At 45.6% G+C, this 13555-nt stretch overlaps 1 protein-coding gene across 2 annotated transcripts; it reads left to right on the top strand.

The window, feature by feature from the left end:
- Window positions 1–235: 235 nt before the first annotated feature.
- Window positions 236–12460, top strand: LOC102447777 (membrane-spanning 4-domains subfamily A member 15-like). Of its 2 annotated transcripts, XM_089778224.1 has the most exons (7): window positions 236–512; window positions 1618–1737; window positions 6031–6087; window positions 7208–7323; window positions 7582–7599; window positions 8091–8202; window positions 12052–12460. In XM_089778224.1, exons 1-7 carry the CDS (start codon window positions 243–245, stop codon window positions 12178–12180), a joined length of 822 nt encoding a protein of 273 aa, XP_089634350.1. In that variant the 5' UTR covers window positions 236–242; the 3' UTR covers window positions 12181–12460. The 2 variants fall into 2 exon arrangements, with proteins under 2 accessions (XP_089634350.1, XP_089634349.1); XM_089778223.1 differs by lacking the exon at window positions 7582–7599 and having other exon boundaries at window positions 7208–7327; window positions 8086–8202.
- The last annotated feature ends 1095 nt before the right edge of the window (window positions 12461–13555 follow it).

Raw genomic sequence — 13555 nt, 5'->3', positions numbered from 1 at the left:
AGAGGTTGGAAAGGGGTTGATATCACTGACTAATAACAGCTTGATCGGGGATGAGCCGCTGGGGCTGCCACCTTCCCACAACACCCCCACGCAAAGGGACAAAGTACTCTGGACCAGGAAGTGAAACTGAAATGGGACAAAAGGTGGTTGCACAGGCTTGAGAGAATAGAATCTGGGGTTTAAAAAAAAAAAAAAAAGCTTAATCTGGGTCAATCGTTCTTTTCTGCAGCATCTTCGCCATCATGGCAGTACCAGGAAGCATGGCCAATGGGGTGCTTGTGTTCATGCCCCCAAACAGCGCTGGCATCCTCCAACAAGGCCAGGGGGTCTCTGGAGCCATTTCCCAGACTCCTCAGGTGATGCAATACGGGCCTCAGCAGTTCAGAGTCATGGACCCTGGGAACCAACCGCTTGGGTCAATATACCCCGGGAGTCCAGGTGAACAGGTCGCACAGCTGAGGAAAGCAGGGATGATGGAGAGATTCCTCAAAGCACAGCCCAAGACCCTGGGGGTAAGTGTCGTCTTTGCTCTTGGTGCGTGAGGATGAGTCATTTCAGTAGCAAAAGGCCTAAACCGGTCAGTGAATGACAGAGCATGAGCAAACTCCAGACACTGCCTTTTTCCTTCTTACTTTGACCAACTGCTGTAAGGGAAGGTTGCCAAGAAGCCAGCACCACCAGGTGACACTGCACCTCACGGACTCAGATAGATCTGATGTCTTTTTGACACTTGCATTGCTTTGGGAAAGGGAGGAAGAGAAAACACCCCGAGTTCCACAGAATCCTCCTAGCTACCCAAGCAGGGAGAAATGAGGCTTAGTCGAGCAAAGGAGAAATAGGGGGGAAAGGATTGTAAACCATGTGTTTCTGTAACTAAATGAATTAAACAGCCCCAAGGGGGCATCTTGGGGAGGAAGGGACTGCTATTCAGCAGGTGTAAATCAGTGTAGCTTCAGCAATTTCAGCTGAACTTGGATTCACTTACAAATTTGACACTGTCAACCTGGGCTTGAATAAAGATATTAATTGGTTAACACACTACAAAGCCAATTTCCTCTGCCTTTGACATTTGCATTTTCATATCAAAAGCTATGAATAGGACACATCCAGCCTATATATTTAAGTTCATCAACATGGATCCTACTGTTGACAGGTAATTGTTTTTGCTGTTATATAAATCTTGGACTATTATTTCTACTCCAACTTATCTGATGAAGTGGGTTTTACCCGCGAAAGCTCATGGGTAAAACCCATATATGTTTCTAGATGCCACAGAACTACTCATTGTTTCCAACTGGAAAGTCTAACCCCTAAAAGAGAATGGGGGTACAGGGTACCCCAACTACAATTCCCATAAAGGAAAGCACTGACTCAGGTAGACTCTGTTCACTGTTAACCAAACCTAAATGAAACATTTCAAGTCAGTGTGACAAAGTGAAATGAAATGTTTCAACATTTCCAACCTGAAATTTTCAGATTTCAGCTGTATTAAGATTAGAATTTCCCATAGGATGGAAGTTCCAATTTCCAATCAGCTTTGCTCAGAACATGGTGCCTTGCTTCTCCACAAGATGGAAAGAAATTGGCTCCTCTTACTGTCCCGTTCTCTTCCCACAGGCCATCCAGATCCTGACTGGGCTGATGCTCATTGGCTTTGGTGGTGTTGCTGCAGTTTTCATTTACCACTACGCTTCCATCTCTGTCATTGGAGGGTATCCCTTCTGGGGAGGACTTTTTGTGAGTAGAATAAATGGAAGCATGTCAACATGGCTATATAATAATTGTCTATCATTAATGGTTTACCCATCGATGAGCTTTGTAGTGATCTTGATAGATAGATAGATAGATAGATAGATAGATAGATAGATAGATAGATAGATAGATAGATAGATAGATAGATAGATAGATAGATAGATAGATAGATAGATAGATAGATGGCAAGACGAACACCTTCAGGATCTTAATGTACTTTCCAAACATAAGTGAGCTAAGCCACATAAAACAATAGTGAGTTAGATATTATTATCCCCGTTTTATAGATGGGGAACCTAAGGCAGCAAGGGACTAATAGAGTCATCCCAGATAATGCAGATGAATTGTGGCAGGAGTGAATAGAGAATCCAGATTTCCTGATTCCTCCTTATTTACTTCAAACTTTCTGTATCAAAAGACAATGCAGACTATAGCTACCATCGATAAGTAACAGATACTTAGTAGCTCTCAATATAATAACATAAGAACACCCATACTAGGTCAGACCAAAGGTCCATCTAGCCCATTAGCCTGTCTGCCAACAATGGCCAGCTTGTCCTGAGGGAGGGAACACAACAGGTAATCCTCATGTGATACCTCTCCTGTCATCCATTTCCAGACAAACAGAGGCTAGAGACACCATTCCTACCCATCCTGGGGAATAGCCATTGATGGACCTAACTGCCATGAATTTATCTAGCTCTTTTTTGAACCCTGTTAAAATTCTAGTCTTCACCACATCCTCTAGCAAGGAGTTCCACAGGTTGACTGTGTGCTGAGTGAAGAAAAACTTCTTTTTGTTTGTTTTAAACCTGCTGCCTATTAATTTCATTTGGTGACCCCTAGTTCTTAAATTGTGGGAATAAATAAATAACTTTTCCTTATTCACTTTTCCACACAAGTCATGATTTTATAGACCTCTATCATATCCCCTCTTAGTATCCTCTTTTCTAAGCTGAAAAGTCCAAGTCTTTTTAATCTCTCTTCATATGGGACCCGTTCTAAACCCCTATTCATTTTTGTTGCCTTTTTCTGAACCTTTTCTAATGCCAATATATCTTTTTTGAGATGAGGAGACCACTTCTGTTTGCAGTATTCAAGATGTGGGCATACCATGGTTTTATATAGAGGCAATAAGATATTCTCTGACTTATTCTCTGTCCATTTTTTAATGATTCCTAATATTCTGTTTGCTTTTTTGACTGCCACTGCACATCGAGTGGATGTTTTCAGAGAACTATCCACAATGACTCCAAAGTCTTTCTCTCAAGTAGTTGTAGCGAAATTAATCCCCATCATATTGTATGTATAGTTGGGATTATTTTTCCCAATGTGCATTACTTTACATTTATCAACATTAAATTTAATTTGCCATTTTGTTGTGTTTTCAGATTTGCCCATCACTCTGGGGAATTTGCCCATCACTCATTTATTAGGTTACTCTTATGGGGCTGGGGGGGGAGTTAATAATTCTATCAGTGTGCTGCTTGTGCTACTTGTGCTCTCATATGCAGCTGAATTCTGCCTGCAATCCTGCAGGAACTGTGTTCTTCCCACCTTAGAAACACATGGACACTCACACCCACTAACAGAGCACGTCTGAGAGGACTGGTTAATCAGCACTCACAAGCTGACCCCTTATATGTTCCTGGACTCAGGAGGCTGGGTTTAACAGCAATGCCACGCTGTACCCTCATGTGCCTTTGGACTCAGTGGACTGGATTTAACAGCACTTTTCAGATGCCATCCTCATATGACCCCTCTTCCCCCCCCCCCCCCCCCATTCAGCACCTCCCTATCCCCACTCTCAAACCACAATCATTCTTCTGGTAAACCACACAATGAGCAAACCCCACAGGATTTTTGGGCACTACAGGGATCTTTACCTTAGGTACAAGAAGCATTGTTGCAGAGTTAATGCGGAAGCCAAAACAACACCCCCGAGAAAGAGTGAGTAAGAGAGAAAAGAAAGAGAAGCAACCAGCTTAACAATGAAAGTTATTTATTTCTGGGTAGTGAGATATATATATATATATGGAGCCAAACACACAAAACAATTACAAGAACAGTTACAATATTAAATCTAAATTGAAATTGATTACGAATGTTAGAGCTAGCAACTCTAACATTAGTTAGAGCTAATACAACTGATTACAATAAGGCAGGGTCAGGAGGCTATGCCTAGAAAGAGGTGGGAGGAAAGAGAGAGAGAGATCTCACCACTCTGTGGAGCTTGCACTGATCGGGGTTCCCAGATGGTGATAGTAGCTGGGGGTCCAGAGGGCAGGAGGCAAGCAGAGCCGAGCCCTCAGCATGATCAGGCAGGAGATGACGAAGTCTCAATGGACTTGATGCTAAGTTTACATCCAGGCATCAGAACAGTTTTTCCTGAGCAAGGGCAGGTGTTTTTGTAGGGACAGGACAATGGTTCAAGGAGAACACTGGATTTGCTTATGGGTAAACAGAGGCGAGACAATAGAGACTGATCATGCCTGGTTTGAAAGAGCTCACAATGCAACTAAGCAGCTTCCGTATTTAGGATATCAATAGGATCCATTACTAGAATTGGTCTGATAATGACTAGTTTGGGGGTGAGCAGGCCTGGGTTCATTAGCATCTGGAGCAGAGATTTCCCATCAGGCAGTGCTTTTCTGCTTTCGGTATCCCATAGTTCAGTGCAGTTCCTGCATTGGAAGAGCTGTTCTCCATTCTGTATGCTAATGGAGAAGCCTCTCTGTTCTACTTCAATGCAGATGAGGTTGGGGTGTATCCTTAATTCTTGTCTGGAGTGGTTTAGCTGTGTCTTCTCCTGCCTTTTTGTTACTTTGTCTTTGATTCAAGCAGAGGCCTGGGAGAGGGGGATTATTTTCCATGAGTATCATTCCCTGGCTCCCCAAAATCACAGGGCTGGCAGGTGGCCATGCTCTGGTTCCCCAAGAACACAGAGCAGGTAGGTAACAGTTGTCCAGTCACATAGGTTGGTGAGATCTTTTTGAAGCTCTTCATAGTCTGCTTTGATCTTAACTATCTTGAGCAGTTTGGTGTCATCTGCAAATTTTGCCACCTTCCTGTTTACCCCTTTCTCTAGATCATTTATAAGTAAGTCAAATAAGACAGGACAGACCCTTGGGGGACCCCAGTAGTTACCTCTTTCCATTCGGAAAACTTACCATTTATTCCTACCCTTTGTTTCTTGTTCCTTAACCAGTTATCAGTCCTTGAGAGGACCTTCCCTCTTAACCCATGACAACTTACTCTACCAACAGCTACTCACACAGGGGAAGAGGCGCAGCATATGGTCACTGCAGGATACTGCAGCAGATGTCTGTCCATGGGGATATGGGAGAACATTGGTCCATCCAAACTGGCTCAACTCAGTCTGCTGCCACATTTGCTGCTGTCCCTTGATAGATCTTCGGCCCGTCTCATTTGCTGAGGCATTTCCTCCCATTGCTCAGCAGATCGTTAGTTTGCTATCCTGCATCATGCAGTGCCCTGGACCCGGCTTCCAAAAACCTTTTCCACATGCCACTTCACTCCCTCATAAAACCCACCCACGGGTGCTTGACAGACAGGTGCCTTCCACCAGCAATGTCCTCTCAAATCTTTTCCAGCAGTGAGTGGATTGTTTCCACCTATGTGAAGAATAAATTTTATGTGCACCTAGGCATGTGTGAATGTGCACCACCAATCGAAACACAAAACCTCGCTGTGGGCACTCTGCTAATCAGATGGGTGGCATTTGAATGTTTCCTTAGCTGCACAGGTGCACTTCTTACCGGGAACACTGGCCACCAGCCACACTCACTATCCCAGCTACCCCACATCACCTGTTCTACCTGAGGTTTAAGGGTTATTTCGAGGAAAGGGTTTTCTCTCAAAATAACTCCGGGTTTTGTTTTGTTTTTCGTGAAATAGCGCCATTATGTGATTATGCAAATGAAGTGTGGGATATTTAAATCCCCGCTTTATTTGCAGTTCTGGGTGTCTACATTTGCATTCTTCCCTTGAAGGAGGAATGCAGTGTAGACATACCCTCAATGATTGCCTGTTCTGTTCATTTCCTCTGGGGCACCTGGCATTAGCTACTGTCAGGAGACAGAGCACTGGGCTAGATTAATCTTTGGTTTTACACAGTATGGCCATTCTTATGTATTTAGGTATAGCTATTATAACTGGAAGTATCATTCTTTGCCCTTGTTCTCCCCACATACAGTCTGTCTCCGAGAAGCAATCTTTCTTGTAAGTGTGAATGATGGTTTTCTCTTCCCTGGGCAGTTTGTCATTTCTGGATCCCTCTCGGTTGCAGCTGAGAAGCATCACAAACCCTGTCTGGTGAGTCTCTAGGGAGAGTTTCCTCCTTTTTCCTAACCTGGATTATTAGAGTTTAGCTCTGCTTCACCCAGAGCACTATCCAGGAAGCTGGTTGATGGGAAGGAGCAGAGAACTTGTTCATCAAGAACACTGAGAAGAAATGTTGGAGAGGGAGAAGGTGGGTGAAGTAGTAATAATCGCGGAGTTATTTTTCCCTATCAAATAAAATTGTGACACGCTAAAACTGTCATTTAAAATCTAATGGGTGTCAATGGGAATCTGAATACATCTGAAAAGCTTTGCCTAAGAAGAGCATTAAATAATTGCTAAAAACCCACAGTTACGTTCTGCCCAAAACATATGTAGGAGCATTTCCAGAACATAAAGGTGGGCTGCTTCTTATTTTAACCAACCTGGCTTTCCACCCACTGTGACAGATTCAGGCCGGTGGGATGCAGAAGAGTCAGAGGCAGATATACTGGCCACGGAATAAGCCAGCAAAGAGTCAGTTAAGACAATTAGGCTAAGTAAGACACCCGAGGCCAATTTATTTGGAGTCAATTGAGACCTTTGGGCCAATTAAGACACCTGAAATCAATTAAGGACTTGCTAGTTCTGTGTAAGGACTCCCCTCTCCTGAATCAGGAGAGCTCGGAGGAGCGAGAGGGGAGGAGTGTTATCACAGGACTGGGGAGTACCAAGAAAGAAAACCTGAGGTAAGGTTGAATGGGGCTATATGTATATAAGCCGGGAGCCATGGAGAAGTGGCCCAGTGAATCGTTGCAGCTCTGGTGGTCGCCATGGTCACTGGGGCTGGAACTTGTAGTAGAGGGTAGGCCTGGGTTCCCCTCAGCCCCTGATTCACTAGAGACACCCCCTGAGAGGGGAGACAGGCTCCTGTTGGACAAGAGGCTGAACTGTTCCTGTTAAGCCTGAGGGGGCAACAGAGACCTACCCCCTTGCTGGCCTATGATGGAAGTGGGTCAGTTGGCTGTGACCCTGGCCTCTAGAGAGAGAGGGTGGAGGGTTATAGTGAGCCTCTAAGGCAAGTGCCATCCATGTGGAAGTGTGGGACCCCCTGAGACAAGGTCGTAGCTTTGTCACACGACTCCCATCCTGACCTTCCGCACATCTCTTTCAGGTGAGAGGAAGTCTGGCAATGAATATCATTAGTGCCATCTTCTCAGCCATTGGGATCCTTATTTTGATAGCGGAGCTGATTGTTAATGAGACATATGACTACTACGGGAAATATGAGTTGGTAAGTGGCCAGACTCAGCCATGGAACTGTACATCTGGAAGGAACCCTCCCAGGTCGTCCAACACAGAGGCTAGGTTAAGTCTACCTGGACCATCCCCCTAACAGATGTGTTTAAAATGGCAGGGGGCCTGGAATTGTCCCAGGCCTTTTACCCCAGGGCAGGAACTAGCCACGTGTTCAGCTCTAGACTTCTTGACTTGGTTCTGCTTGATTAAACCCAGTGTCAAAACCCCCGTCCCTGTCAGATTATGCAGAGACCATGTTTTTCTTCTGTGTTATACAACACCATGCACAATTGGACTCAGTTCCATAACTGGAGTTCCAGGTGCTATCCCCATAGAAATTAAAGCAAGGGTAGGGTTTGATCCAAATGTGTGTTGCACTTTGTTGTACCCCACTTTGTGCAGATGGGGCACTGAGGGAGAGGGGAGGGAAGTCCGGTGGCAGAGTTCAGAATCGAAGCCAACTCTTCTGAGTTGTAGTCCAATACGATTCAGTAGACCATAATACTTCCTCTAAACCCAGGCTGTATAGTCCTCCATCTTCACACATGGCTGCATCTCCGGAGCTCAGATCTTTAGATGCAGGAGAAAACAGAATCCTGTGATCTTCTGGCAGAGGTGCGGCTCCATGCCTCACAATTATCCAGGATGCTAAATAGCTTGAGGGGCAGAATTCTGTGTGTCTGGGAGGGAAGAAGAACTGGGAGTGGATTTCTGCACCCCCAGAACTGGATTTCCCATTGTGTCACCTACCAGTGGAGTGCTGCAAAGGGGACCAGTGTCATGCTGCTCCTGTTAACGATCTTGGAGTTTTCCATCGCCATCGTAACTTCACACTACGCATGCCAAGCCATCTGCTACAACCCTGACACTGTGAGTCTTTTCACTCTCAAGTGCAATGTGGATCAGAGCTTGTGTTAAAAGGAGGCACCTGTTGTACTTCCTCAGACCTGCTGAGGACCAAACCCAGACAGAGGGTGGGATGGAGCAGTATTGCTTTTGGGGTTCTTTATTGGTACAGAGTCTTAAGAGTCAAGTGATACTCACACATATACATCACATTCATGCTGGCAGTTTGAAGGCAGGCTGCAAGTGCAGTGTAGACTAAGAACATAAGAATGGCTGTACTGGGTCAGACCAAAGGTCCATCTAGCCCAGTATCCTGTCTGCCGACAGTAGCCAGAACCAGGTGCCCCAGAGGGGGTGGACCGAAGAGAATGATCAAGTGATTTGTCTTGTGCTATCCATCTCCAGCCTCTGACAAAGAGAGGCCAAGGACACCATTTCTATCCCCTTACTAATAGCCTTTTATGGACCTAACCGCCATGAAATTATCTAGCTTCTCTTTAAACTCTGTTATAGTCCTAGCCTTCACACCCTCCTCTAGCAAGGAGTTCCACAGGTTGACTACGCACTGTGTGAAGAACAACTTTCTTTTATTAGTTTTAAACCTGCTACCCATTAATTTCATTTGGTGTCCTCTAGTTCTATTATGGGAACTAATAAATAATTTTTCTTTATTCATCCTCTCCACATCACTCATGACTACTTTTGATTTTGCTGGTGGATGGAGTGCTAGCCCAGCATCAGCTTCCTGGAGCCTTGACCATGATGTTCCTTAGGAGATCCCTTCGGATCTGCAGGAGGCTTTGCTTTTTCTGGGCCGGTCCCAGGTTTCTGCTGTGATGTTACGTTTTGTCAGAAAGAGACTTTTCTAGCCACTTCTCAGTTAATTTATCTACTTGCAGGGTCTTTGTTTGCCTTAAAAGTCACAGATCCTAAACTGAGGTATTCTTCATTCACACCTCACATACATATTCATAAACAACATGGTTTCTAGGCAAAATTGGGCTTCATGGCCTTGAGGACAAGAAATTGCATTGTACTAAAGATTACATACCAAAAACATGATAAATAGCTTAACATAAACTATAACTAAGAAAGCCAAGGTCAGGGAAGAAGGGAAAGGCAGAGGAGTATGTCGCTAGCTAGATGCCAGTGGAAAGGAGGGGGGGGGGGGGTCGTGTCCGATAGGAGTGTATCTAAGGAAGGGCCTGGATGTGTACTGGGGGGTATTGATGGAGGAAATGACAGCCCCTGATGTGGGCTGGTTGATAATGTTATCAAAGAACTTTTGATGGGGCATTGGGGTTTCAATGATATGACCGTTTTAGCAGAAAGCCTCTGCTTTTTTCTCTAGAAAATGTTCTTATTTCGCCAAAACACTGAACACCCGAACAACAAACTCTTTAAATTCATGGTGCCTCATGGCAGCTGTAATTCAGCTACCATGTGCTCCCATTTTCCTCTGAGCTGCATTCTTTACCTGGACTACATCTCCCATGATTCAGCATAGACAGGAGCTCATGTGATGCATTTCCTTCACTGACAAGAAGTAGTCCTACCAGTGACCATGGCCCTTACAAAACAATAGATGTATAAGGCACCCAAAATACAACTTCTAGGCAGCACTATGGCTCTTTGTTGAATCAAAAAATGTTGGCAGTTGATAAATTTGACATTTTGTGGCAGAGCAAATTGTCCCTTTCTGGCTCTCTTTACCCTAATTCACCACAGTCCACGTCAATTAATCTTTCACGGGAGGAGGAAGTAATCTGTTTTCACTGCCACCACATAGCCCTTCATTGTCAGGGTTTTAATATCCGTGGGGGGGGGGGGGGGGCAGGAGTAAGTGGCTACAGAAAACTAACTGGGCCAGACCCGGAGCTGCAATCCCACCCTTTTGTGCTCCTGAAAATCACTGGATGTCTCAGCAGAGAATTCCCTTGACATGGAATTCCCTCCTGGTACAGCCAGCTCTCACTCTGCTGGTGGAGGGGATGTACAGAGACCCTTGTGCTCTAGAAATAACTGACTAGTGGCCAACTCCTTGGCTGTAGCCACTGCCTCAGTGTTTTAGAGCAGCTGCCTGGGGCAAGCAGAGAACCAGCTATGAAATTATGATGCTGCAAACTCCCCTCCCAAAAGCTACAGCTGTGGACATTCCCCCAGGGACAATGTTTCTTGCCAGACAGGAAAATAAACAACAACTGGAAACTACTTGTTTGGGGTACAGCTTACAGCTGGGATGACTAACTCCCAAAGGCTGGCTGTCTCCCATGCAGCAGTTCTCCTGGCCCTTCCTTTGCGAGTTGGGAGTAGGTAATTTCACACACAGGCTAATGTTTTTTCAGACTGTTGAAAATGGTGTTAACTTTTTATGGAAAAAACTCCTGTTTTTTTGTCTAATTTTTTCAACAGATATTTTTGAGTCTCCCTCCCTCCTCCCCAGCAGCAATTAAAATACCAAAATATTTCAACAAACCCAGAAGATTGCAATTTGGAAATGCTGCTGTGGTGCCTGATGGGAGATGTAGTTTGAACGCCTCGCGTTGCCATTTTCCTTTGGGGTGTGTCTAGACTACAGGACTTTTGTTGGCAAAACTGCCAGTGTCTATACTACCGCCGAGTTCTGTTGACATAACATCGACAGAACTCGGCACTTTTGTTGACAGCGGTAAACCTCATTCTACGAGGAATAACACCTTTTGTCGACAGAGTTCTGTCGATAGAAGGCATTATTGCACCTACACTGTCCTTTGCGTCCACACTCTCATGTTGACGAAGTGGCTTGCTTTGTCGACAGAACTGGATGCAGTCTAGATGCTCTTTGTCGACAGATGCTTTGTCAACAGTATCTGTCAACAAAGCCTCTGTCGACAAAAGCCTGTAGTCTAGACGTACCCTTGTAGCCAGGCTCCTAGAACCTCATCCCCCCTCTTAGTGAGGGGAGGTTCTTGCATCTTAGGAGTCACTGGTGCATTGTGGGAAATGTATTCTACCCTATGAGCTTAATCCATCATAAAGAATGGGGGCACCAGGCAACCAAACTGCATCTCCCATGAAGCACTGCAGCAGCATCTCCAAATAGAAATATTTTTGGCTTTGGGGCATTCACTTTTTGTTTCCCCCAGAAAACAGAATGTGTTTCATGACTAAATTCACTGAGTTGAACAAAAGCTTGGGATTTGGAGGTGGGGGAGGGTTCTTTGAAAATCAGCTTTTTGACAGGAAAATTTCAAGCAGCCCTAACAGGGACCCTCTGTGGCATAGTGAAACCTAGCACATTAACCCTTTTAAGTGCCTCCCAGCAAACCTGCTGCAGTCAGGATCCCAAAATGCTTCTAGTGTCCATATCCAAAATGTTGTCACTAGACAACACCAGGGTCATGTCACCAGGGTCATGTTCTGTGACACTTGCGATCCATGCACCTCCACAGGGAGAGTCTGACGGATAGCAAATGGGTGGCACAGGTCACAGTGATGGGGGCAGAAGTTTATCCCTGGTGCAATGCCATCGCTGCAGGAGATTTGCACCCAGGTTGTACCTGCCCTGGTTATAAGAACTAGATCAGCTGTTCCCAACCTTTTCCAGATGGGGACCATTTTGACAATTCAGGAAGACTTGGTGACCCAAAGCAATTAAAAAACAGGGGGAGGAGGGAGAGCAGAGCCACCTGGTGAAACACTTGGCGACCCATATTTGGGTCCTGACCCATAGGTTGGGAAACACTGAACTAGAGGGATGAGGAAGACGATGGATTTAGTGCTGAAAAATGTGTTGTGGTGGGATGAGCAAGGAGGGCTGAGATGTGATGAGGCACATGATGGTGCAAGACTGGAGAGGGTGCAGAAGATGATGGTTGGGCTTTTGTTTTGCAGGCCATATTGTACAGGCCCTATGTTGCCAATGCAAATCTGGCGGTTCCCTCTGCACAAATTCCCCTTCCACCACCATACACCAATCAGGCTTACGACCCCAAAGAAGAGACCGAGCGAAGGGCCTCCTGAGGAAGTCCTGCGAGGGACTGTGCCAGCGGCAGCTTCTCTGAGAAGTAAAACCCAGCCCCGTCTTGCACGGTGGATCTCATTCCGTTTCGGAGTGCCGTTCTAGAACCCAGCTCTGTCACTCACTGCACCGTGATCTCATTGGTCACCTTCTCCCTGGCTCTGCGCCATTCGGTGCATTTCATCGCATAGGGTGAATGACTCCCCTGCACGATCCAGCCTCCAAAGGCTTTGGCCCTGAATGTTTCCCCTGCAGGTGCCTTCAATAAAGCTTCTAAACAGATCCGGAGTTGGTTGTTTGAAAGCTCTTGTTCGCAGGTGCATGCGGCATCGAGCCGAGGATGGGTGTGTGCACGCCCACATGTAACCCTAACCGTACGCATGTTGTGGAGCAGAGAGTCTCTCTTCACTCATGCCAAACAGCACGGAGATGACTCTTGCAGCTTGGGTAAGGCCCCAGCTCCGTTTACACACTTTCTTTTTTGGAATCTTGGAGGATGCACTGAGATGTAGGACAGGAGGCAAGGGACATGGGCCTCATGGGCATTCCCCTCCACTCTCACCTGGAGCTGGGGAACGGCAGAGCTGTGTCTGCCTACAAGGGGAATAACCCCAAACGCAGATGCAGGTAAGTGCTGTCTGCAAAGTGTTTCTTTAAGAAGAAAAGGTAAAGGGGTGAGTGGATCACAGTCTACAACAGGCGGGGGCAATCGTTTTCGAGAGGGGAGCACTCCAAGAATTTGGTAAGTGGTTAGGAGCTGCACAGAGGTACATACGCTGACTCTAGCTGCTGGCTGCTTGGAGCAATATGTGGGGCTGCAGCAGCCAGGAAACCTGCCGAAGAGTCCCACTGGGCCATTGTGGGTCAGAGCCAAACGTATGGTGGGCTGGATCCAGCCTGCAGGTTGTCTTTTTCCCATCCCTGGTCCATAAATACCTACAGGAAGAATAAAAATGTCAGTTCAGGGCTAACAAGAACCAGTGGCTGGAAGTTGAAGCTAGATAAAGTCAAACTAGATATAAAGCACAATTTTTAACAGTGGGAGTTAAGCATGAAAGAAAGTTCTGAATTTGACACTTTACAAATTAGCTTATATTTGACACTTTACGAATGGGCCTTAACAAAGATGCTAATTACCTTATCCATTACAAAGATAGCTTCCCTACTTATCACCCCTGATTAGCCATTCATTGACTCATAAATAGCTATTCTCTCCCTCCCTGCCCCTCACCCCAACTTCTGTACTAAATCTGATTTGTCAGTTTAATAACGTGTTCACTTTTTTCACTGTATTCCTTTGGTATATATGGTCATGCCAATTCTCTTCCAAAATATGATCTGAGGAAGTGGGTGTGGCCCACAAAAGCTCATCACCTC

Source organism: Pelodiscus sinensis, chromosome 5 (genome assembly GCF_052426305.1).
Source record: "Pelodiscus sinensis isolate ZL-2025 chromosome 5, ASM5242630v1, whole genome shotgun sequence".
Taxonomy (NCBI): domain Eukaryota; kingdom Metazoa; phylum Chordata; order Testudines; family Trionychidae; genus Pelodiscus; species Pelodiscus sinensis.
Note: the sequence above shows the minus strand (reverse complement) of the source record. Positions and strands in the feature narration are given on the sequence as shown.

What these genes read in the sequence shown, in the direction of transcription:
- LOC102447777 (XM_089778224.1), top strand. Translation starts at nt 243, where the DNA reads ATGGCAGTACCAGGAAGCATGGCCAATGGGGTGCTTGTGTTCATGCCC. An exon ending in CACAGCCCAAGACCCTGGGG is followed by an intron (nt 513 to 1,617) that starts GTAAGTGTCGTC and finishes CTCTTCCCACAG; the next exon opens with GCCATCCAGATCCTGACTGG. An exon ending in TCTGCTACAACCCTGACACT is followed by an intron (nt 8,203 to 12,051) that starts GTGAGTCTTTTC and finishes TTTGTTTTGCAG; the next exon opens with GCCATATTGTACAGGCCCTA.